General features: G+C 45.8%; 2 protein-coding genes across 22 annotated transcripts in view; one reads left to right on the top strand and one right to left on the bottom strand.

The window, feature by feature from the left end:
• The window catches only part of NEB (nebulin), a 127,999-nt gene extending 115,792 nt beyond the window's left edge, over positions 1–12,207 (top strand). For 7 of the 16 annotated variants that reach the window (XM_075429673.1, XM_075429678.1, XM_075429679.1 and 4 more), the window contains 11 exons: positions 1,253–1,345; positions 2,563–2,655; positions 4,811–4,903; positions 5,381–5,473; positions 7,168–7,260; positions 8,354–8,461; positions 8,778–8,961; positions 9,442–9,534; positions 10,183–10,332; positions 10,618–10,727; positions 11,370–12,207. In XM_075429673.1, the coding sequence (XP_075285788.1) occupies positions 1,253–1,345; positions 2,563–2,655; positions 4,811–4,903; positions 5,381–5,473; positions 7,168–7,260; positions 8,354–8,461; positions 8,778–8,961; positions 9,442–9,534; positions 10,183–10,332; positions 10,618–10,727; positions 11,370–11,543 (1,284 nt within the window). In that variant the 3' untranslated portion in view covers positions 11,544–12,207. Of the gene's footprint in view, positions 1–644; positions 738–1,252; positions 1,346–2,562; positions 2,656–3,440; positions 3,534–4,133; positions 4,227–4,810; positions 4,904–5,380; positions 5,474–6,419; positions 6,513–7,167; positions 7,261–8,353; positions 8,462–8,777; positions 8,962–9,441; positions 9,535–10,182; positions 10,333–10,617; positions 10,728–11,369 lie in introns of all 16 variants that reach the window. The other 9 variants (XM_075429687.1, XM_075429688.1, XM_075429689.1 and 6 more) reach the window with 5 other exon arrangements.
• Positions 12,208–12,981: 774 nt separating this feature from the next.
• Positions 12,982–24,286, bottom strand: part of RIF1 (replication timing regulatory factor 1) — a 34,631-nt gene continuing 23,326 nt past the window's right edge. For 3 of the 6 annotated variants that reach the window (XM_075429694.1, XM_075429692.1, XM_075429696.1), the window contains 12 exons: positions 24,152–24,251; positions 23,630–23,773; positions 22,760–22,902; positions 21,657–21,746; positions 21,521–21,575; positions 17,456–20,239; positions 16,784–16,924; positions 16,453–16,530; positions 16,243–16,358; positions 15,418–15,571; positions 15,098–15,206; positions 12,982–14,180 (listed from right to left, as the gene is read on the bottom strand). In XM_075429694.1, the coding sequence (XP_075285809.1) occupies positions 13,960–14,180; positions 15,098–15,206; positions 15,418–15,571; positions 16,243–16,358; positions 16,453–16,530; positions 16,784–16,924; positions 17,456–20,239; positions 21,521–21,575; positions 21,657–21,746; positions 22,760–22,902; positions 23,630–23,773; positions 24,152–24,251 (4,135 nt within the window). In that variant the 3' untranslated portion in view covers positions 12,982–13,959. The remainder of the gene's footprint in view (positions 14,181–15,097; positions 15,207–15,417; positions 15,572–16,242; positions 16,359–16,452; positions 16,531–16,783; positions 16,925–17,455; positions 20,240–21,520; positions 21,576–21,656; positions 21,747–22,759; positions 22,903–23,629; positions 23,774–24,151; positions 24,252–24,286) is intronic. The other 3 variants (XM_075429697.1, XM_075429695.1, XM_075429693.1) reach the window with 2 other exon arrangements.

The raw sequence follows: 24,286 nt of genomic DNA on the forward strand, positions 1-24,286 counted from the left end.
ACTGTAGTAAGGGATTTCTGTCCAGATTGTTTCTACTCCTGACACACGCCAGTCAAATGACCATTATGGCATCATTTTGTTCTATACTTCTGTTTTAATTAGAGCAGCTTAGGACTAATTTTGACTGACTCTGACCCGATTCAGACATGACCGATGCGAAATTCAGTCCTGACTTGAGATTAATAGGGCAGCTTGGAGACGCCACTGCTGCTAAACTTTCGGCTGCGTTATGTTGTCTCTGAGGTTGTCCCGGCTCTCTCCTGCCCTGGTGGGCCTGCTCAGAAACCTGCAGGGCAAAGCTGCTCGTGCAAGGCCGTCTGTTAGAGGAAGGAACCTCCTTTGCGGGAGAGTTTTCGGGTCGCTGGGCTCCAGCGGTGCGTTGCACCGACCGCTCCCGCCGTTCTTGCTGGCAGCGTGTGAGTGCGCCCGGGTGAGACGCCGACAAACCGCGGAGCACCGTTTGCTGGTTACTCTCCTTCCCCTTTTGTTTGCCAGCCTTCGGACCGGGCTGACAAAACTCTTTTTCATACTTTGAAGTTGCACTATATTAAATTACTTGTCTTCTCTCTCTCTCCTCCCTGCCCTCCTCTTTCCTTTCCCTCCTTTCTTTTTTTTGTTTTGAATACCCCCCTGTTGCCACACAGGTGTTGTACAAAGAGGGGCTGGGGATCGGCACCCCGGTACCTGTCACTCCTGAGATGGAGAGGGTCAAACGCAATCAAGAAAACTTTAGCTCGGTACCTTTTTTGTCATCTGTGGAAAAAAGTTCCCTGTAACTATTTAACACCTGTAAATTTTCTACTCTCTCTAATGAACTTACGGACATAGAAACATCCCTTCCTGCTATCAATTTTTTTTTTTAGTCCTTGTTAGTTATAATTTATGCACTTAGATTTTAAAAGTTTTTTTTGATAATCATAACACTTGATGCTTTATGTCCTTTAATTTTTAAAAGTTTTTTTTTTGTGAAGCTCAAAGGATTTTGCATTTCTAAAAACCACTGGGTTTTTTATTTGCTTAATTCCATTCCTCTAATGCTTTGTTATTCTGTGGAAGCGTATCTAAGGATTGGGATGCAGTATTTCTAGCTATCGATCAGAAGGCGTCCTCTGAATTTTTTAACTGGTTTATACTTCCTAAGTTTTCCCGCTTTCTAGTATATTTAGTGGGCATAAAAATTATGTGTTACAGCCATCAAATGCAGCAAATCTTTTGTTCTTACCTTTTTTTAAACTCCCATGTTACCCCACAGGTGTTGTACAGAGAGGATCTGGGGCGAGCAACCCCCACACCTGTCACTCCTGAGATTGAAAGAGTCAAACGCAATCAAGAAAACTTTAGCTCGGTATTATTTTTAATTTGAAAAGCAGCAATTTCCTTTTTAATCAATTTAAAAATAATTTTAACACCAAAAAATTACTCTTGTATTTCCCCATAATCAATTTACACAAAAAAAGAATATCCTGTTCCCCATGTTTTGACATTTTTTCCTCCATAATTGTCACTGACTTTGTTTTGACTAGATCATCCTACTAATAACTTTCAGATTCCATGTTTCCATCTTTCATCTCGGAACATATTTTTTTCTTCTTTAATGTCTGCTTTCCCTTTTGTTAATGGCTTCAGTCCTTGGTTGCTGGTTTTCCTCCTGGTTTTACCGCATATAAACACTAAACTCTTTTGTTGCCTGAGATGAGTCTGTGGAGATGACCTCGGTGTAAGAGTGCTCTGCTCCGTGCCGGTGTCACCTGCTGTGACGTTGATGGAGCGGGTAAAGGCAGCGGAACTGATTTCTTTAGCCCTTCTGTGTTGTCTTTGATGCCTTCTTCCTTTAGGAAGCCTTTAATAGCGTTGCCCAGAGACGGTGGCCCAGCTGGTGTAAACTGCTCCAGATATGCTGGTAGCACAGGTTTGCAGGGTGAAAGCAGGAGTATAGCATGAGGATGTTTCTGGGGGTGAGGAAAGTTACAAATAAGGTGGGACAGCACTAGTAATGACAATTTCTCAAGGGACCATTTTCACACACACCCCTGTATCATGATCGAGTCTCTGTGTCCCTCCCGTAGTGAGCAAGCTGGACTCTTTGATGGTAACCTGTGGCCAGTAAGTAGCGTTTTACTTGCGGAAGGGATGGCTCTTCGCTGAGGGTGTGTGTACGGAAAAACTTTTAGGGAGGCGTATTAGGACCTGGTCTTCCAATGACTCAGGTGCAGCCAGGAAAAGGTTTAACCTCACTGTTGGTGAAAAGACAATGATACACTTAATTATAATTTATATAAGACTTTTATCTTCTAAATGCTCACTGGTTTTAAACGTCCACCTTGAGAAGCACTTAACCAAGTCGGGAAGGTATTCTGGCATTCTGGTAGAAGTCACACTGGGTTTAACTCCGTATCTTCACAGTTCTAAGCTAGTTTTTTATTTTCGTGGACTTTTTAATCCCTGTGTTTGTTCAGGGCATCTCAGAAAAACATCTCCTGTTCTGCGTGTTCTCTCAGCAGAGCGTTGCTGTTGTCTGCTTGTTCCTTTTGCTTGTGTTAATGCAGCCCTGTTACCCCACAGGTGTTGTACAAAGAGGACCTGGGGACAGGAACCCCCACACCTGTCACTCCGGAGATTGAGAGAGTCAAACGCAATCAAGAACACATTAGCTCGGTATTTTTTAATTTGAAAAGCAGAACGTTCCCTTTTAATCTATTTTAAAATCCTTTTAACACACACAGACAAAAAATTCTTGTTCCCCTATAATCAACTTACACAAAAAATAATATCCTGGTCCCTCTGAGATTTTTTTCCTCCGTAATTATTACTCACATCATTCTTATTCCTCCTCTTTTATGACATCCCCTTAATAACTTTTAATTCTGCCTTTCTTTTGAGTCTAAATATCTTTTTAATTTGTTTTTTGCCTCTTAAAAACCACCCTGTTTTTCTTTTCTTAGTTGCAATAATCCTTAGTTTTGTGTGGTGGGTTTTTTTTTCCTGTTTTTACTTGCTTTATATATGCGAACTAAACTCTTCAGCGCCTGACACAGAGCTGTGACCTCAGTGTGACAGTGCTCTAACACACACCAGTGCAACCTGCTGCGAGGGCGATGGACCGGGTAAACGAAACGGAGCTGATTGCCTTGTGCCTTTTGTGTTGTATTTGGTACCTTCTGCCTTTGGGAAGTCTGCAACGCTCTGCTGTCGCACAGCCACCTTCCTGCGTCGCTCCTGGGAAGCAAGGAGGGAAGGTGTCCCCCCGTCCTGCCCAAAGGCGTTGCAGAGTGTTCAGCTGCGTAGTTTGGAGGAGCACTTTAATTTTTCTCTTTTAGTCCAAGCTTTGGCTCGTGGCGACTTTGAAAAACACTCAGTCTGTTTTCTCAGCAAGCTGCGTGTTACTGTTGTCTGCTGCTTGTTTTTTTTCTTTTATTTAATGCAGCCCTGTTACCCCACAGGTGTTGTACAAAGAGGACCTGGGGACAGGAACCCCCACACCTGTCACTCCCGAGGTTGAGAGAGTCAAACGCAATCAAGAACACATTAGCTCGGTATTTTGTGGAGGAAAAGAAGTGTTCCCTTTAACTCCACTTAAACAGAACTTCTTAACCTTTGTTAAAAATGAACAATTCCACTCCTTACTCCCATATAATCAACTCATAAAAACATCCTTTCTTCTTCCCTGTACTATATTTTCCGATGTTACTGACCTACCACTTCTTCATATTTGTATTTATTTACCTTATTCTAAAGATTTTTAACCATTTTGCTCCCTGTTCCAACCTCCTTTTTCTTTTATATGTGGGGTTTGCTTTTTAATCCTATCGGTTTCCTGTTTTAACGGCGTTACCGTAGAAGAGGGAGGGTCTGACTTTTTCTAGCAGGCTTCCGTGGCAGTCTGAGCGCGCCGCTCCACCACGCGAATGTGGCAGCCGTAGGAGGCTCCTGCGCTGGCCGTGTCGCACCCGCTGAGCTCACGCACCCATCCGTGGACCTCTTTGCCGTCAGAGCCGCCGGGGTGCAGCCCAGCCTTTGGCTTCGGGCACGTTAGAGCAGGCTGAGCTCCAGCAGACTCGGTGTTTGACTTCATGTGGGATGTGATTGTTACTGAGACGTGACGATGTTTCTGGATGCTTCTTGTTACCACGCAGGTGTTGTACAAAGAGAGCGTGGGGACTGGAACCCCCACTCCTGTCACTCCGGAGATGGAGAGGGTCAAACGCAATCAAGAAATCTGTAGCTCGGTACTTTGCTAAGAGGAAAAAGTTCACTTTAACTCTTTTTAAAAGAACATTTTAACAGTTTTAATGAGTGGGCATTGTAACACTTGTTCCGAAATAACGCCGACCCGAGCTCTAAAGCAGCTGACAGAAGTGACTCCTTACTCACGCCTTACTGTGGTTTACAGTGGTGACTTTAACTTGTTGCAGTTTTTTGTTGTTTTTTAAGAGTGACTTTAATGCCCTATTCTAATCCTAAAAACACTTAACAAGCTCCACTCATTTTCTCTGCAATGCTGACATTCCTTTTTTAAAAAAAATATATTTACATCTTCATAACATCCTCAGCCTCTCCATATGGTATTTTTGTGGTCTCATTGACGTAGTACTCACACCATTTATTACAAGTGATCCTGTAGCTGAAAAGCCAGTGTGCCAAACCCTGCGTCTCTAGTAGAATATTGCTAAGTACCTTCTTTAGAAATATGTCTCATACCTAGGCCCTGAGAAAATAAATACAAGAAAAAAATGCCTCGGGCGCGGGGTTTGTCTGCGGGTAGCTGTTTGTTTATTGTCGCTTTCTTTGGCTCCTTTTTTATGTCTCATAGGTGTTGTATAAAGAAAACATAGGGAAAGCAACCCCGACACCTGTCACTCCCGAGATGGAAAGAGTCAAACGCAATCAAGAAATCATTAGCTCGGTATTTTTAACAGGAATGCGGTTCCTAACGATCGGAATGAAGTGTTTAACGTAACCGTCGCAGTTCAGTGGTCTGTGCTTTCTAACTTGAAACGGATCTGCCACGTTTAAAAACCTCCTACTGTGCTTAGGAACGAGCCGCGGTATCTCCTGTTTGACACGGGCTGAAGCAGGGTTTCACCAGAACTCGGTCTGACCTTTTCTGGGTGGGGAGCGTTTCTCTGCCGCTGCGTTAACCCCTTCTTACCGCAAGTGTGCTTGCACGCAGAGGTGGGGCCGTGCAGGGCCCGGCTCTGCATCCTGGCAGGGTAACGGCAACGCTCCGATGCGGCTTTTAGAAGAGCACTGTGCCCCAAGTCTAACTCTTTCTAAACTTAATGATTCAAAAGCTGTAGCGTATGTAGTTTGGGTCTGGGCGTGGGGGTGGTGGTGGCGGTGCCTTTGTAATGACATTTAGATACTCCCTTGTGTCCTGTAGGTTTTGTACAAAGAAAATGTGGGGAAAGTGACCCCAACACCAATCACTCCAGAGATGGAGAGAGTCAAACGCAATCAAGAAATCATTAGCTCGGTACTTTGAAATAGATACATTTCTTTTTTTCTTTTGTGCTTAGATCTTTAAAAAGTAACATTCTAACTACCTACTGGAAGTTGATTCTAATTTAAAAAATAGATATACTTGTTTCTGCAAATTAATCACTCCTCTTCTAAAATAAAATGACTCTAATGTTAACAGTCTGATCCAGAAACGTAGGCCTGTTCCACCACGCGGTTTGTGTACCTGTGGGCTCTATCCAGACAATATGAAGTCCTTAGCACCCGTTGGTGAAGATATTCAGGCTTCTCTCTCTCTCTATGCTCAGCCAAGCTTTCCCTGGCTTCTGCGGGCTAGCTGACTTCAGCAGAAAACAAACCAGAAATGTCACTGCTTCCCTCCCCCACCCCCCCCTCTGTCCCATGTGCGATCGTGTTGCTGTGGCAGGTGGGGCAGGAGGCCCTGACCCGAATGACACCGCAGGAACGAGACCGTTCTGTTCTGGGTGGCGTACCAGCCACAGCTTGGACAGGGACGGGGCCGGTGTGGAGGTGTAATAGTGCAGCGATGCCAGACACCCGCCCTCGACACCCTGCTTTATTTGGCTGCCCAGTGGCTGCGTGGTAACAAAACTCCCTCCTCCCTGCCCAAAAGGTCACGAATTCCTTCAAACAGAGACAAAACCGCAGGTAAAACAGTTCCCGAGGGCCTGGGGCAGCTTCCTCCCGCGGCAGAGCCATTGCTGCAGGCGTAGCTGGATAGAGCCCTTCTTTCTTAACCAGAAAAATAACAAGCTGCTCTTTCACGGTTTATTTTCCTCACCCTTCTTTACAGCAGTAGCTGTTTGGCTTTTGTGCAGTGCTGCGTATCTTAATCAGTCGTGACTTTTCTGAAATTTGATAACCAAGTAATCATTTGTGGTCAAATCCTTTTGATTTTGGGAGGGGTTTAAGATACCGGATACATCTTCTGCATCCCACAGGTGTTGTACAAAGAGAACTTGGGGCGAGCAACCCCCACACCTGTCACTCCAGAGATGGAGAGAGTCAAACGCAATCAAGAACACATTAGCTCGGTATTGTCTGGAAGAACTAAAGGGGATATGATAGAGCACTTTTTTTTTAATAACCCAAGTCTGCCTGGTTTTATTTAACCCTCTAATTTTTTTTCCCCTCAAACTTAGAATGTAATCTCTTAATTTTACAGCACGTAAGAGACTTTTTATCAATTAACTTTTTAATACTATTTTTCCTCTGACCTTTTTTTTCTTTCATAATGGGTGGTGTGTACTCTAAACCCAGTAACATTACGGTTCCCAGTCTGTCCATCTGTGACGCTGCGTTACTTTGTGCTCTGTAGGCCGCCTACAGAGAAGGCTTAGGGAAGGCAACCCCCACACCAGTCACCCCGGAGATGGAGAGGGTCAGACGCAACCAAGAACACATTAGCTCGGTACTGAAAGAACAACCACCACCTTGTATTAAAAATAACCATTCTGAACAAACCCTCCACTTCTAATTTAGCCTTATTTTCTCAGTTTTTCCTTATTTTTGCCTATTTTTCCCTTTGATTTTTACCTTTTGCTCTAGCAAATAACTTCTTAGATGCTTTATTTCCCGAGATCTTTTCTACCCCTGCAGTGATGACTGTGCTTGAACAGTAACACCGTTTACAGGAGGAGCTAGGAGTTATTCCGGTCTGATTTGTGGCTGCCTTGTTGTACACTGTAGGTTTTGTACAAGGAACATCTGGCAAAAGGAACTCCAACACCAATGACTCCGGAGATGGAGAGAGCCAAACGCAATCAGGAAAACATCAGCTCGGTAGGTTCTGTTCCGCCAAGAAATGAAAATACGTTAAAAAGTAACATTGCAATCCCTGAAATCCTTACTCAGATGAACGGTGCAGATGTTGACATAACTGCCTCGTCTGGAAGCGTGACGCAGCCATGCTGAAATCAAATCCTTCAATGCTTGCTCTTTGCTTTCTGCTGCAATGGAGTCTTTCTTTCCATGTCATTAACTGCTTTAGTTCAGGGTTGGTTTTTTTTTTATACAACAGTTGAATTTTCAATACCATATGTGGCCTTCAATTGTCTTGCAAATATCTTCTGTTTTTACTGGTCATATACCGTAGGAGATAGGAAATGATCATCCTTCAGTAAGAGTGTATTTTATGTTAGATTTTTGGACATTTTGTACGGAAACACGACAAATCAGGAAATGGCCTTCTTCAGGCCCTTCTTTACTAACCTGTTACTCCTGAGGGTAAACCCCCACGTATCCCACCCTGTAAGTGTTTACATACAAACCAGATCACAGGCGGCTTTGGGCTGGAAGGGACCCTTCAAGGCCACCCAGCCCAGACCCCCCGCAGTGCGCAGGGACATCTTCAGCTGGATCAGGTTGCTCAGAGCCCTGTCCAGCCTGGCCTGGCCTGTTGAATAAATCCAGTCATAAAATATCTGCAAAAAAATGTTTACAGAAACATGACACAACAGTTAACACTCAAAAAAGAAACCCTACAAACCCAGCAAAAAGTGTAGTATTTCAATGAAAGACACAGGCCTAATGCATTAGGTCTGTTTGACACTGGTAACATCACTGATGCTGGTGAGGCACAGGTCAAATACATGCAAATATCACCTAGAATATAACAACTGCATTACCTCTACCTGTTGTTACCAGGTTAAAAAAGGTAAGGGGGGGTCTTTTAGTTAAGAAAAGCAAAGTTTGGGGTCAAGTCCAGAGCACTGTCTCTAATTATGAAGAAGAATTTTGCTTTGCATTCCAGTGTTAATCACCGCCACAGCTGCTGCTCCCCCCCTTTTTGCCAGGTTGCTTCAGCACAGCCCCTTCCTCGCGGCGCAGCAGCAGTGGTGTGCCCTGTGCTCACGTCCCGTTTCTCATCCGGCAGGTTCTTTATTCAGACAGTTTCCGAAAACAAGTACAGGGCAAAGCCGCGTACGTACTGGATACACCGGAGCTGCGGCGCGTTCGAGAGACCCAGAAACACATCTCTACAGTAAGAGCTTTTCTAGATGTATTTTTAACTTGGCAAGTGATTTAGCTGGAAACCATTTTGCTGAGACGTTCCAGGACTGGCAGCGCAAGGACAATGTACACGTACCAAGCTTAGTTACCCAAATTCTGAAACGCTAAAGGTAAGAGTGCCTGCCAGAAAGGCACGTCTGGGCTTAGGCTCTCTCTCGTTCCCTGGCTCAGAGAAAGCAAAAGTTCAGACAGCAGTGCACCTCTCTGCTAGAAACTCACCTGAGGTAAGCAGGAATAAAAATTATTCAACTTAGCTACGGGGAACAGACATTCCTTTTACGTTGCAGGTGAAATACCATGAAGATTTTGAGAAGAACAAAGGCAGTTTCACCCCCGTGGTTACCGACCCCATTACAGAACGCGTGAAAAAGAACATGCAGGACTTCAGTGACATCAGCTACAGGGGCATTCAGCGGCGAGTAGTAGAAATGGAGCGAAAGCGCGTGGACCAGGATCAGGAGACTCTCACCGGTAAGCAGCACCCAGGTTTTGTAACGGCCCGAGCATGTCACTTACACAAAGCACAAGCTGACCCTGATGAATCGTTTTATTCCAGCTCAGCCGTAGCAATTCAAATTTATCGTGACTTGGAGATGATGTTTATAGTCAAAGTCCATTTTGAAAACGTTCCCTTAGCAGCCGTAAACCGGCTGTGGTCTGCCTCTCCCAGCCTGCCTAACTTTGAAATCTAATGCTGAATTTTCATCTCTTACTCGTATTTTAACTTCACCTCTGTGCATATTAGAGAAATACTGTAGCTCACTTGGTGTGGAGAAATTTATTTTTAAAAAAAGCTTAATCCGTGCTGTAGATTTGAGAAATACTTTATGAAATACTGCTTGCCCTTTTCTGATGCGTTTTCACTCCGAGTGAGGACAGACATGTGCTGCTCAAGCTCTCCAGAAGCTGCTCAAGCTCCAGCTTCTCCTCAGAAAAAGTGCTCTCTTGCAGGTCTTCGTGTGTGGCGCACTAATCCCGGGTCCGTCTTCGACTACGACCCAGCAGAAGACAATATTCAGTCCAGAAGCTTACACATGATCTCAGGTTTGTCCCACCGGCTGCACTATGCGTGCAAAGTAGATCCTGGACTTGTGCAGATCCAAGCAGTAAAACTGGCGGCTTGGGGGTACTGAAGTACCTACGCTTAGCACTCTACCTCTGCAAGAATGCAAGCATAGCCTTGTGCGCTGCCTTCCGCCACCGTGTTCAAAAGAACAGGGATGTAACAGAGCAGTATGTCCCTGCTCACGGCAGGGGGGCTGGGCATGATGACCTCTGAAGGTCCCTTCCCACCCAAACTGTTCTATGATTCCATGAACTGTGCCTTCCCGAGCAGAACATCAGCATGGTGGCCAGAGACTGCTTTAAAAACCCGTGGCAAATACATTAAGTAACCATAAAACCAGACTCTGATTAACTCACGCTTTTTCCCATTAATTTTGTAAAGTACAGTAACCACTGCAATAGCTGTCAATTTTCCGCTCAACATACGCACAAATTCCATGGCTTTGGTAACAATGGTAGAGCGTCAGGTGTTTTTTACACATGTATGTATGTATGTGTATATATAAACAAAGTAACCTATATATGTGTGTACGTATATACATATATGTGTATATACATGTATTTTTACACGTGCATCTCCTTACAAAACAAAGGCATAAATTGGTTCGTGCTGCTTCCTCCCTGCAGTCCAAGCCCAGCGCCGCAGCCGGGAGCACTCCCGCTCTGCCAGTGCCTTGAGCCTCAGTGGTGGTGAGGAAAAATCCGAACCCTCAGAGGGTGTGGATCAGCATTTGTCCTACTACAGCAACGGGGGCTTCTTTACCACAACTGCAACAGGTAACAGGAGCACAAACACACCATTTATCCACGTGTGATGACCAATGGCATTCAGCCCCCCCGGCAGGGCAGTACTGGCCATGGGCTCACCTGCAGTAATTCCTTGTGCCAGGAAAAAGCACAGAGTCCACCTGCGAAATGCTGAGCTATGGGCATACCCAACAGCTGTAAACTGTATTTCATGCACCCCACCTAGTGACCTATGCCGTGATCTTCATTCAGAGTAACTCTAACCCTATTGCCAATTCTGTAATAAACAATACAAAATATATTTTCCTTTTGCAGTGGGCTACAAACATGCTAAAACCGTGGAGTTGCCACAGCAACGGTCATCGTCAGTCGCCACCCAGCAGACAACGGTGTCGTCGGTTCCTTCCCACCCATCCACTGCTGGCGTAAGTAACACTGCTCAGCTGCACGAAGACGCGCAGCCCCAGGCGTGCTGCGGGCGTCAGTCTGCCTGCCAAAGGCCCTGGAGGTCCCTGGGGCTGACGGTGCATGCTCATCATGCTCCCGCTGGTGCTGGTCCAGGAGTGAGCCCTGGGCTGACGCTCCGTACAAAGCCAGGTGAAGCCGTAACTGATTTGACTCTAGGGGGACAGACCCTCACTTGTCCTCGTACACTTTCCATTAACTCTTCTGCCTGCTCCTGGGACAGAGCAGATAGATGACAGCGGGTATGGCACCCCCTGCCCCCAGCAGCTGCAGGGAGGGAACAAACACCTCAGTTACGGCTGGAGCTACCGGGTGCCGATGCTGCTCACACACACTCGGAAAACACCGTGTTCAGTGTCAGTGCCACTGAAACACCCGGCTCTACGCCGAGGGACTGGGGTGCTTGGGTAGCTGAGGCCCTTAGTTACTTGGGGGAAACATCCTATGACCCAAAACCAGCTGAGTCTGAAGACCAGCCAAAACAGAACCTGCCCCGAGCCTGCTCTTACATTTCGATTCTCGCCAGTGCTGACAGCAGGGGTATAAACCTGTCGCTTGTTTTTTTGCCCACCTCCCCCCACCCCCTTTCTTCAAACTACCAGAAGACGTACCGGGCCATGTATGACTACATGGCAGCCGACGCTGACGAGGTTTCCTTCAAAGATGGCGACACGATCGTAAATGTACAAGCGATCGATGAAGGCTGGATGTATGGGACTGTCCAGAGAACCGGCAAGACGGGCATGCTGCCGGCCAACTACGTGGAGGCTGTCTAACCCAGAGCACGTCCTTCCATAAAGTGTATCCGCACGGCACCGACACGCCGGCACCCCTCACGTCAGCCTCAGAACAGGGGCTGGAACAGCGTTTCCAAAGTGCCGTACTGTCTTCCGTGCTGATAGTGCTTTATGAACCAACAGGGGGGTGGGGGGGGGAGAAAGTAACTGCAGAGCAAAATACTCTCGAAACATCCTTTCAAAACATGTTTGAAAGCTACCTGTGAACACGCCAGTAGGCATTGCTCACGGGAACTCTATTTCTTCCAATGAGAAAAAAAAAAAGCTTTTTAAACATTGTCTGGACCTCCAAGCATTTCACCAGCGCCTGCCAGCGCAGTGTGTCACCACGCTAGAGCTGCAGTCCCGTGCGGCGTCTCTGAAATGCTATACGTGCACTTAAGACTAAGACCACCAACTACTGCGTTATTCATTCTCCCATTAAGAGAGTATTTTTCTGGGCTAGTCTAACATGTTTGAATATATTCACTTTTCCATTTAAGCCACGTTTAAGCTTAGTATCTCCAGTCAATGTTTAGCTGAGGGGGGAACCCAAAACCAAAAGCCTCTCCTTCTGCTTGCTGAGCTCTTACGCATCTTTCTCATGCAACTGTTCTGGGGTCAAAAGCTGTTATTACTAAATAAAGCTGATGTTTCTGCAGTACGTTTGATGTATTTACTCATGCTGCAACAGCCGCACCAGAGGGCAGATGACAGGGCTGTGAATGAACAGGGGAAATTACTTCACAGCTGAACACAGTGGTTATCTGCTTCGTCTGCTGAAGCTCCTGGTACCAGCCAGGCTCCAAGCAAGGAGGAAATCAGAAATCACTGTACCCTGCGTCCACAACAGACTAAAGGTTACAGCCATGTTACCAGGAGGAGGAGCTGCAATGCTGATGCCGAGGGCTCGGTTCAGAGGGCACTCGCAGCCCGTCACGGTGCACACGACCAGCTGGAAAGGGGCCTGTCCCTCCTCCAAGCAGGACTCAGGACTGTCAGCACTGCAGGGTAGTTGTTGGTTAAACCAAGCTGTTAACGCCCTTTCAAGATGGGTTAGGAACATCCTTATCTGCACACTGGATACAAGAGGTGAATAAACCTCAGGAGACAGATTCGGCACTAAATAACATTTTCAAGGAAGCAAGCAAACCTACAGGCAGCTCATCCCTGGCGCTGTTCACGCGACAGCTCCAAGCCATCTCCTTCTCAGATCTGTTTCCTTCGCCCTGCTCACGCATGTCAAGAAAAATATTTAAAGTCTCACTGACCAGATACCACCACGTCCCCAAGGACCTGCTCCCACCTTAAGGCAGCAGCAACCACTGTCAAGTGCCCTCTCAACCTTGTGAATCCAAGGCACTGCCGAGGGAGGGCTGAACAGATCTGAAGGGGTGGAAAAAACCTACCCCAAACCACCACCACCTTCACAAGCTGGTGAACTATTTGCTGTTTTATTTGCCCATGTGTAAGTTCTAAAAACAACTGCAGCAATTCCTTGTGATAAATGTCCATTTTGATAGCCACAGTACAATATATACAAATCAGATTGCCAGAGTAAAACCCAAGAACTCTCTCTGAAGGTCTCTGAGAAGCAGCAATGCATTCCATGCAATTAAAACTCAAAATCATAAATTATTAAGCAACATTTGCCATCATAAATCTGTACATAATATACAAATAGCTTTTGTCAAATCCATTCATTTCCCCAAGGAAAAAGTCCTCTCCACAGGAGGCGAACTGCTGCAAACCAAGAACATGGGAAAGAGCCTGAGAAGGTTGCAAAGTCTCTCACCTGTGCGGGTGCACTGCCTTACCAGCGTCTTAGTGTGATTCTTACAAAAATACATGCAAAAATAGACATCGTCCAGTGGTCAAACGCCAGGTCCCTGGACTGCTGCTGCTGCAAGGACTGAAGCACAGCTCACGGCAATGCCACGCGGCGCTGACGGGAGAGCCGCGGTCTGTCAGCGCCAGCAACGGCCAGGAAACAAACAGGGCAGCAGCGGGGCAGAGCTGCGCGCTCGATCGCTTACCAGGTAACGGGAGCCTGCAGCAGTCAGTAAGAACACTTCGGATCTGGAAAAAAATAATTTAACTACTCTGGTGGTTTGGTTTCACAGTCTTTGCTATTGCACAACTTTATCGAGTTTTCTTTCACTACCTGAAAGAAATATGCATAGCAATACGATACAAATACCTCTAGTAGGGAATAGGCGATCCCACAAATTAAAACAAACAAAAAACCCAAGGGAAAACAAAACCAACCATGACACATTTTGCTCAGACAGGTGTTAAAAAAAAAATCTGCTATAGTACAAAATGCACAGTTTAAGGAAAAATTCACCAGTAAGAAAGGCAGGTTAGGGGGAGTATCGTCGTAACAAAATCCTCCTTACTTAGGAATGAGAAGCAACTAATCAGAACTTTCACGGGGTGGCGATTTCCAGCGGGACTGCAGGTTTTTCATGATACAGTTTGTCATACCAACAAGTTTTTCTTGCATCTCAAAAAGCTGGCTTCCTGAATAGCCGTGGAGCTCCTCGGAGGTCAGCTGAGCAGCAAGCGCGTCGATCCGGCTCAGAAGATCTGCCGTGGGCGGGTCACTCGTGCTCAGCACAACCGGTTCAATCAGATCTGAAAAGGAAGGGAAGCAGGGCAGTGCGGTCTCTGCGACTGCGTTTAAGCAGAATTCTGTTGCAGCAGAACGTGACAGCTTCTGGTGTACAAAATAACGTCTTCCAGCAGTTCACAAAGTACTTGTTCCAGACAACCTGAGAGCTTGTGCCACAGGCACCTTCAGAACTCCACACTGCCCTGCTTTATCGTGACTTAGATTACATTTGATCACGATTGTACAATGAAACCAAGGGCAGAAATGAAAGCATCTGGTCCTAGTCGGATGCTGCCAGCGTCCTTCAAGACGTGCTACCCCAAAGCCCAACGTTTAAACTGGACAGCTGAAGAGATGTTACTCCCGAGTTCTTTGCTCTCCATTAACCACAGGCTTCAAGGATCTTGTAGGAAGAATAAACGTAGATTCCCTAGGCCAAACTCCAAAAATGCACAGGAGCATGCAAATATACAAATCTAGGCACCATATCCAACCTGGGTATCCAGGGAATCACCCCCTTCCCCTCCCACCCCGCTCAGGACAAGGCACCACGGCACTATCTCCCCTTCCTCCTGCTTCTCTCTGGGCGCACCCAGAACCGCAGTGGTCACCGCGGCACGGCACAGCTCTGCAGAGATACCCTGCTGAGGTTCAGAAAATCGAGTACTCGCACCCCCGCCTAACTTGTTCTTCACATCCTTACGCAAGCTAGTTGAGGGAAAACCAGCACCTTCCCTCAAAATATGTAGCAAGTTTTAAAAAGCCACTGCTACAGGGCTTCATAAAGTGGCCAAGCTGAACACCCATCTAACATGCTAACAGTAGCTATTAACACTCTCTCATAAAAGAAATTAAAAAAATCAGGTGTTCCCATTAGGAGACTGAAAGCAGCAATACAGCAGAAACATCCAAACCGAAGCAAAAAGCAGGTGATAGGTACCTGTCGCAAGTTTTTCTTCATCCACAGAAAGAGATTTATCTTCTACATTATTTACGGGCTTTTCTGCATCTTCAAGCACTGTCATTTCCTCAAATCCGCGAGATTTCACCTGAAAATTTTTTGGGAGAGGATCAAGAGATGCATTTTCGGGGGATGGGGGGGGCGGGGAGAATACACGGTGGGACTTGTTCCTCTAACAGGTGGAGATTACGTGTTAAAGTGCTATTTCTAACGGGGAAAAACCCACATTATTCCTCACGAGGGATGTCAGCAGTTCATTAAGCTAGTATTGGCTTTTTGGATTAAAAATTAAACTTCACCTGTTGCTCATGATATCCTGTAAGAGCTTTTTTAACGTTGGAAACTTTCGGAGAGCGGATGGGAAGAGTTTTGATTTCTGATGCTGTCAGAGTACTCAGATCACCCACGGTCTTAATGTTCTTCGCTCGAATGAGCTGCCCCAAACCTCTGGCGCTGCAGCAGGGGAGGAAGCAAAATGGTTTGTTTTGCTAGAATTCACCTCCTCTCTGCCCAACACGGTGCAGCGGAAAGAAATCTTACATCAACGCTGATTCACGGGCACTCAAATGAAGGAAAAAACAAAACGCAAGTGACGTTCCATCTGCAGCAGCACGCGTTTCTGCAGTTCATCCACCAGACAACGGCACTCCAGAGCCCACGCGTACGTACCAGACGCAGAGGAGCCGAGCGCGCTGGAGAAGGCCGCTCGGAGCAGCTCCCACTGCGCGTCTGTAGTTTGTTGTGACAAGTTACCAAAATTCAGATCGGAAACAAAATCGCTGAGCCTTTGAAATAGGAATTTTTTTTTTCAAAATCCCACTTCCCCTTTAGTACACAGAGAGCTCCAACTGCTTCGTCACAGATCAGTAAGATCAGTCTGCTCTGCCACATGCGATGGAGAAGGCTCCCTCTGTTCCTGGGTGCCAGCTCTTCATAGTCTTACAAAAAAGGCAACTTGAAATTATTCAAGTTAAGTCTCATTAAACCAACCTCCCCCCTTTAAAAAAAAATTTGGCAAAGGATGTCTTGAAGTCCTCACATTTTGCATCAGAAAATTTGGTTGTGTAGGCTCAGTAAGAATCCCGTTTCTATCACGTCATCTTCCACAGCAGCACTCCACTTACCAGATGTTTGACGTAATCTGAGGCAGAATGACATCAACCGGTGCTTTGCAGCCAGCGAGGGCAGGGTACACGCACTCCGTGGGGCACGGCAGCGACTCCTTGGCCATTTCCGTAATCTTGAATAATACAGAAAAGTTATTAAATTAACTATCACACAAGTGAATACAGGAAAAAAAATAGAAGAGATACATGAACCAAAGCACTTCTTACTAAACACTTCTTTGAGCTCTTAAATTTAGCGTTACGAGATCCTGGGGACAGAAATCCTTTGGTTGGAGTGGTAATATGCTGGGTAGAAAAAGAGGAAAAAATATCTCTCAGGATTGCAGGAATTCAGTTACGTGTAAGAGTCTCGCTAGCTAGCCCTCAGAGTAACAGAACGAGTCTGGCTAACGCACTTACAACTATCTGTTACACTTACTGACCTCTGCTCTTACAATTGTTGGCAAGTGGCTATGAACATACACTAAAGCGATGTCAGCTACGATAAACAAGCAACACAACTACTTACGGCACACGTAACATACATAGCAGGATTTACCTTAGTCTGAATATTAGATAAAGTCTTAAGACTCCGGGAAGAGGGTGAAGAAGAATGGGATCTAACAACAGGGCTTCTCCTATCTATGTCATCCGCCAGTCCTTCTTGATAGATGGGATTTGCAAAAGAGACCCGACGAATCTGTTAGAGAGAAGGAGTTTTTACAGCATGAACTCAAACCACCACAGGCTGGTGAAGTAAGTCTGAGGAGACAAAACAGCTCGGGTTGAAATAAAGTCTTGAAGTCAAGTCATTAAAGCTCTGGAATGACACAGACCGTGTTTCACCCAAGGACAGAAACTGTGCCTTCATATTGTTGAAGGAAACATTCAATGCATTTCGTACAAAGCTGCTCAAAGCGCAGTGGGAAGACCCCGGCTGCGTCTAGAGTGGTTTTGCAGTCGCATCTGCTGCACCGCAACCCCGGCAGCAGATTAGGCTTTGGCGCTCTGTTTCAAAAAATGAAACTCCCCACCCCAAAAACCCCCATAACACAAGCCTGTCAGCGCTTGCACATTCCAGGAAGAAACCTGTCAGGCTTCAGCATAAGAGCACTTACAATAAAAACAGTAATTCAACATATTTGGAACTCGTTACGCTACAGACACATTACACACCCCAGTTACGAACTGCATGCATTGGAGTGTCACAGAATGAATGCCATCACGATACCTTATTAGCGGGTGACAGGGAATCATCATCCTGGTTTCTTTTTGCGCCTCTCTTTAAAATACTAGTGGACGGAGAAGCTGAAGGAGACCACGTGCAGCGTGCCTGCATACCATTAGGGCTCTCGTTAACTAACGCTAAAGAATCATGACCTTCTAGCTTCTGAGGTGAATGCACGTTGTTATTTTCTACTGCTTCTTCTTTCTCCAAGGCCACGTTTTCAGGCACTGTAATTTCAGCTTCCACCAATTCCTCCTTCACCTCTTTATCTTGACTAATGGAAGTTTCTCCTCCAGTATTCTCAGCTGCTTCTTCGTCATCCCGACTGCTTTCTAGCTCATTCACCTGGTTTTGCTCAGGCTTGCTAACAACGGTCAGTGCCTCGGGTATCTCTTCCTGTTGTCCATTCTGACTTACTTCTTCCTTTTTTATAGCTGCTGGTTCTTCGCTGTGGTTCTCTGCAGCCAGACAGCTGTCAACAGGCTCACCCGAAACACACTCGGACACACAGGCCTCGGTCCGGTCGCTCTGATCAGCGGGTTCTTTCATTTCCGCCATGGAGTCATTAACGTCACCTGCTACACACTCGGGACTCTCTAGATCCTCCTCCACTGCACCACCGCTTCCCTGAGCATAGTTATCCTCAGACGTTCTCTCTCTTTCCAAGTTCAACGCGCTGGGTTCCTTGGGAGGATGCAACGGCGTGCTCATGGCACAAGGTGCCATGGACAAGCTCTCGTCAAAATTTGAATTACCAGACGTCTCCGCTGTATTCAGAGACGCCTGAACCGGGGTGGTCTGGGGCTCGTTCAGTTCATGAGTGATCTCATTTTTCAATTTAGCGAGTGACATTGTTACTTGCTGCTTTGACTTTTTACAACAGCAATCGCAGTTCTTCGGTCTTCTCATCCTTTTGCTTCTTTTGTGCTGACACTCGGGTGTTTGCAAAGAGGAAGAATCACCACTGGCAGCGTTTGCTCCTGGTACACGTTCAGGCAGAACCGCTGAATGGTCTTCTACATTTGCTTGCTTCTCAACGGGCGTATTTTCCTCTGCTGCTTTCAAACCTTGATCAGACGTACATGGCTTGGTGAAGGATTCCATCCATGTACTGCTCTTGTTTTGCTCCCCACTGGTGTTCTGTGCGTCAGGTGACCTCCTGGGCCTGGCAGATCCCACAGCTTCGCCAGCATCCGTGGGAATTCCCTGGTTTTTCAGGTCATGTGGTTCAGATGTCAACGCAGTATCCGTGCTGGCTTCACAGCTTAGTTCACCTTTGTTTGTCTCCAACACATGCTTAGTTTCGTTTCCTTGGGACGCCGCCTCATGGCTACGGCTTCCCGGCTGTGGATCTTTCAGTTTGCCATCAGCAGAATCACTTCTACTTCTCACTTTTGCAGACCTTTTCTTCCGTGTGCTTTCCTCCTTGGTCTCGGAGCCATCAGCCTCTGAATTTTCGATGCTGGAGAGCAATCCCTGCGAAGCTCTTCTCGTGTGGTATCGGGGTCGTTCCATCTTCTTCTGACCTGCTGTACTCGAGCTGCAGCCTTGTCCTTCCGTGGCAGTCTTCAGGTTATCTTCAGACCTCCTAGCGCTTCTGTTCGCTTCCTCGTCAAGGCCCCCCAAGGCAGGAGACTCCTTTGAGCTCAAGTCCTCTGCAGCAGCTCTCTCCGGAAGGCTGCTTTCCTTTTTATGTGCATTTTCTGTGGTTTTCTCAGAAACTGCTCTTGGCTTTTGGGATACATCGTCTTTAGCCAGCGGCACCTTCTTTGGCCCACATTTCTCGTCTTCTTTACGTCTGTCTCTCTTTTCATGGCCATCTTCCTTATCTTGACTACCTGCTGTACCTTCTACAGCTTCTGACCGTCGCCTCGAAGAACGTCTTAGTATCTTCTGGTTAGAAGACACGTGTGGAACCTGACTGTCATCGCCTGCTACCTGCTCGGATGACACGGCCGTCTCTGGGGGCGTGTTTTCTTTAGAATCCGTATCTAATGCCTGGACCCTGTCTATGTCTGCTATCGTATCTCCAACTTTCTTCATTTCGACTTCTGTAGAACAGAGAACTTGGGACTGAGCAAGAAGAACATGTTCCACACCTTCTACTGTAGAAGACAGTTCGGGACTACTTTCCATACTGCTGGAAGCAGAAGAGTCCAGCGCGCTTTTCTCTTGCTCTGACCTAATTAACAGCTTGGACTGCTTATTGCCTTGGTGCTCCATTTTACTCTGCCTGCGAGTTAGCTTTCGTATTGCAGTAAGTATCTGCTCAGACTCCGGTTTTGGAGCCTTCTTATTTTCTTCTCCAGGTTTTTCTGGTTTGGCACTAGTCTTGTCCACATTTGTATCTTCCTGGTTCCCTGCCACAGAAGCACTCCCCGACGTCTCCGAGAAACCGCCTAATGTCGAAAGGCTGAAGGGTCTGTTCTCCGAGCTACCGAATTTCTCCAAAGTAATGAAGGACTGCCGCCGGCTTGCAGGCTGCGGTGTCCCGGAAATCACGTCGCTTGACGTTGAACTGTTGCTGACATTCGAAGTGTTTTCATTCCCGACGGAGCGCTCACTGGAAGCCGTTTCCACAGTACTGTTTTCCAGTCTCTCTCCCGTTGATGGCTCCTCCCGGACCAGTTCAGCTCCATCCCTTTTTGGCTCTCCCCCACCGTCTGCCGCTGAGCTCTCCTCGACGTGAGTAACAGAGGACTTTTCCACGCAGGCAGCATTCTCAGGAGGATAATCTGATTTGCAGTCCTCTCTGTTGGTGCAGCCTTCACTCTCTGCGTTTTCTTCCTGTCCAAAAAATATCAACACCAAAGTATTGTAGTTTTGCCATGAATAGATTATAAAAAACCAGCTCAGGTAGAACAGAAACCAACACACCCACAAGATTTTCAAACCACCCTTCCTTCAAATTATTTTATGATCTGTCCTTCGGTAGTTATTAAAGATTTATTTTTTTTTTAGGAAGTCATATAATCTCAAAACACAAAGACCTGCATGAACGCTTTATTTACGTTTTTCAAGAGAGATTAACAAACCTGCTAGTAAAACAGTTTTTATGAAAAATCAGCTGTATTTTACCTACTCTCTGTTCAGCACTACAGCTAAGCCAGCTGCTTAGCCAACTCCTCTCCAAAAGCGAACAGATCTATATTTAGGATTTATAAATATTTTTTTCCCCCAAAAAATCTACTATTTAATCCTCCTCCAGCCCTTACAGCTTCATCCAAAAGCAGTTCAGAACGTGGAAACACAGCCAAGCTGTTTAAAAGCACGGTCCACTAGAGAAAGGTAGAAATCAAGGCATTAAGAAAGTGAATAGTCCAGAAAATCAGGACGCATACCAAATGCACTGCTAGGGCAAAAAGGTGTTGGGGAAAAGCAGCCAGCAGTGGCGCGATCCCTAACGCAAAGCCACGCGATTAAACTCTTCTCCGAGCAGCACCACTACACAACAGACCTATCGGTCCCTGCGATGTCTGTAGCCGTGCAACAAAGCTTAAATACAGCCACACTAGAACTAATTATGTAAATCCTCCCATTTGGAAATTAAGTGAAAATGCTTAATGATGGGCCCTTTCCAGGGTAAATACACAAAGCAGAACACAGCACCAAGAACTGTGCATTGGTATTAAATTCAAAGCTGGTGATGAGAACGAAATTCAAACCCCGAAAGCTATCAGCGTGTTCCACAGTCGCGGAGCCTGTGTCAGCATTATTCAGGTGTGACAAATACCTGGGGAAGCCCAAGGAAACAAAGATATGCTCAAGAGTTTTACAGATTAATCAATGCAGAGGAAGGAAATTACTCCTGTGAGCTGACACATTTGGGGGTGCATTTTTCTGCTTGAAGAATCACACAGAATCATAGAATGTTTGGGGCTGGAAGGGACCTCTGTGGGTCATCTAGTCCAACCCCCTAAGAGTTTCCAAATCAATCTTAAAACCATATCATAGCCAGTAATCAAAGAGTTCTGCCATTAATTACCGGAGGTGCTACTATGAAGACAACATCGCTGGAATGGTTATAATTCCGATTATCTTAATTACAGTTAGACAACAAGAAATTACCTCAGGCTTCTCTGTAGTATCTTCTTTGGCATTTTCTATTAAAGATGATTTTTCCCTAAAATAGAAATTACTTAGATTAGAAGTGCAGCAGAAAAAGGGAGCGCCTTTAACGTATATACTGGCCGCCTCTACTTACAAAGACTCTTCCTGGCTTTGGGTGTACTGAGAGAACAAGGTAGTATCTTCTGATGCGTCCAAATTGTTGTACATAGCAGGAATATCAACTCTAAAACAAACCCAGAAATGGCAAGTCAGACTTTTTTTTTTAAATAAAAGAAAGGATAGGGTAGCACAACGCATTCCTCACAGGCGAGCGGATACTTCTAATGAAGTGGACTGAAACTCTCACGACCGCTCCAACCGCCGCATGCATCCAAGCAAGGGCTGCTGCACACAGGGCAGGGCAGCCTGGGCGAAGCACCAGGAGACCTGGTGACCCCAGCTCCACGTCCCATTCTGGGCCAAAAAGACGCAATATTGCAACCAGCAGCTACCACCTCACACTCCAGCTGGCCCAGCAAACTGCGGAGCACACGCAGAGCATCATTCATCCCCTTATTTCAAGAGACCGTTTTCAGTTGTATTAAATCTTTTTTTAATTTCAAACGTGCTTTTGGGGAAAAAAATCTGTGATTGGAATCCCCCTCCGCAAAGAATTCATCAGCACATGCTAACTGTATAATCCAGCTGAGTTCCTGTCAAGCACCAATGCACACAAATTTCGCTTATACTGCAGATTTTGCTGCCTGAGTACAGAAAATACCCCAGTATTATCTTCTTACATTAAAAAGAGGAGAATTCTAAAAATTCCCTTGGAAAAACAGTGAGTCTTAGGAATATCCTAATTTCTGATATGCTGTCGATGCAAGACTTCTAATTTAGAAGTCTTTCCTTCCACTAAAAACACCCTTTCATTTCAAAGATTTCAGGAAAATGGCATTTTCCATTTCACTGCAAGTGAGTGTTGTGAAGTAAAAAATGTAAACTGCAAATTACCAAATTCCAAACAGGTAACAGTATATTTAAACAAAATAGGAAATGCAGATCAGAGAATTATTTGGTTGCTTTAAAATAGTAAAGCAATGAACTTTGTTAGCTTTAACCTTTACAATTTGTATGGAAAAGTACGACTTAGTTACCTATAGTAGTCTGCGACACTGGAATCGAAGTTACGTCACTCTGACGTACTGAAGTGTAATGACCTCTCACAGTAAGTTTAAACCAGAATAAACTACAGACCTCTTTGACCTGAGCACTTCTTTTTGATGTTCTGTCAATATTCTTGCTTTTGTTTCTGGAGGAATAAACACAAAATCAACAGATCTCTCCTCTTCCAAGAGCATCCCGCTTGTAGTCTTTGAAGATGAAAACTCTAGTTTCAACTACAGAAAGGAAAAAAGAAAGCAAACCACCACTGGATTAGAAACAAACAGAGGAATTGAAAGTGTTTTCATAGCTCAGGTACAGCCACCCTAAACGCAACAGTTCCCAAACCACCGCAGTTCTTTCGGCTCACTGATCAGCACAGATCCCTCAGCAGGTGCTGAGTTTCTTCACGAGTGATGTTTTTCCCCCCCAACGTTAGCACCTAGGAGAGATTCTGCAAGCCCTCCTCCGCACCCCCAAGTCAGCTTCTGCGCTTCCTTTAGCATCTCGGCCTTCAAAGCCTGTCACAGGTGAAGGTACCTCGGCTCTCCTGAGGATTACCATTTACTGTTGTTTCCTACATCAGCGATTCCCTAAGAACACACCACCCTTCTCTCCCTGGTGCATGCGACGGGCTGGAGCAGGCAGCACCGCTCTGCCACAGCACAGAGCCACCAGAACACCCGAATCCGTCGCAGCCTGCCACCAGGCCAGGCCGTGAGTTTGGTATCTGGTCACCACTCCCCCCATCCATCACGCAGCCTTCCATGACCCCTCCTTAAAACTCGGCAATCTGTAAACTCAGCAGAGAATTTTAAAGGGAATACTTAATTGAAGTGTGCTATACAGTGTCAGTTTGAAAGAAAAATACTTCAGCATCACAGAATTAATTAATTTTTCTGATAGTTTACAGCAGCATACGAGATGTTCTGCTGCAGAACTCACCTCTCTGAACACTCTTACCTTTGCAGGTGTTACGTGCACATTGCTGGACTTGTCTTTTACTTCATTTTTCGGTTCGCTCGTCTGTGCCAATATAGAGTTCCGTTTCTGACCCAACTTTACTTCCATTCCACTTATCTTTGCACCCAGCTGTGAACTTTCCATCTATTCAAATAAAAATACACTGAGTATGTTGTATGAAGAAACTCCAAGCTCACAAACCCATCCCGAGATGTAGAAATTAATACAACTGAACTGTCCTGCATTCTCATTTTCCTCTAAATTAAGTAGAGGACAACTTAAAAAAAAAATAAATCAATTATTTCAAACAAGCTAGTAGAACCCAAATTTAAAATGCATAAACTGTTAAGAACCGGGTCAGTCTTTTGACAGTGCTTACCCAGTACAGTTTATCATTCCAGACACAAAGCATGCACAGGCCAGTTGCAGTGAAAATTAAAACTGACCCTCCCGCTACCTTCTGCACAATTCCCCTGGAGTTACACACAGCAAAGCAGCCACTGGGGGCAACAAAATATTTACCGCATCAGAGAAGGGGCCGCTGCATTCTTCGGCTATCTCAATGCTTTCAAAACCAGGCAGCAAGAGTGGAATTTTCTTTTTGGCTTGGCTTAACACAGATCTGCTCAACAAAAAAGAATTTAAGCTTATGGAGAT

This window comes from Opisthocomus hoazin, chromosome 9 (genome assembly GCF_030867145.1).
Source record: "Opisthocomus hoazin isolate bOpiHoa1 chromosome 9, bOpiHoa1.hap1, whole genome shotgun sequence".
Lineage (NCBI taxonomy): Eukaryota > Metazoa > Chordata > Aves > Opisthocomiformes > Opisthocomidae > Opisthocomus > Opisthocomus hoazin.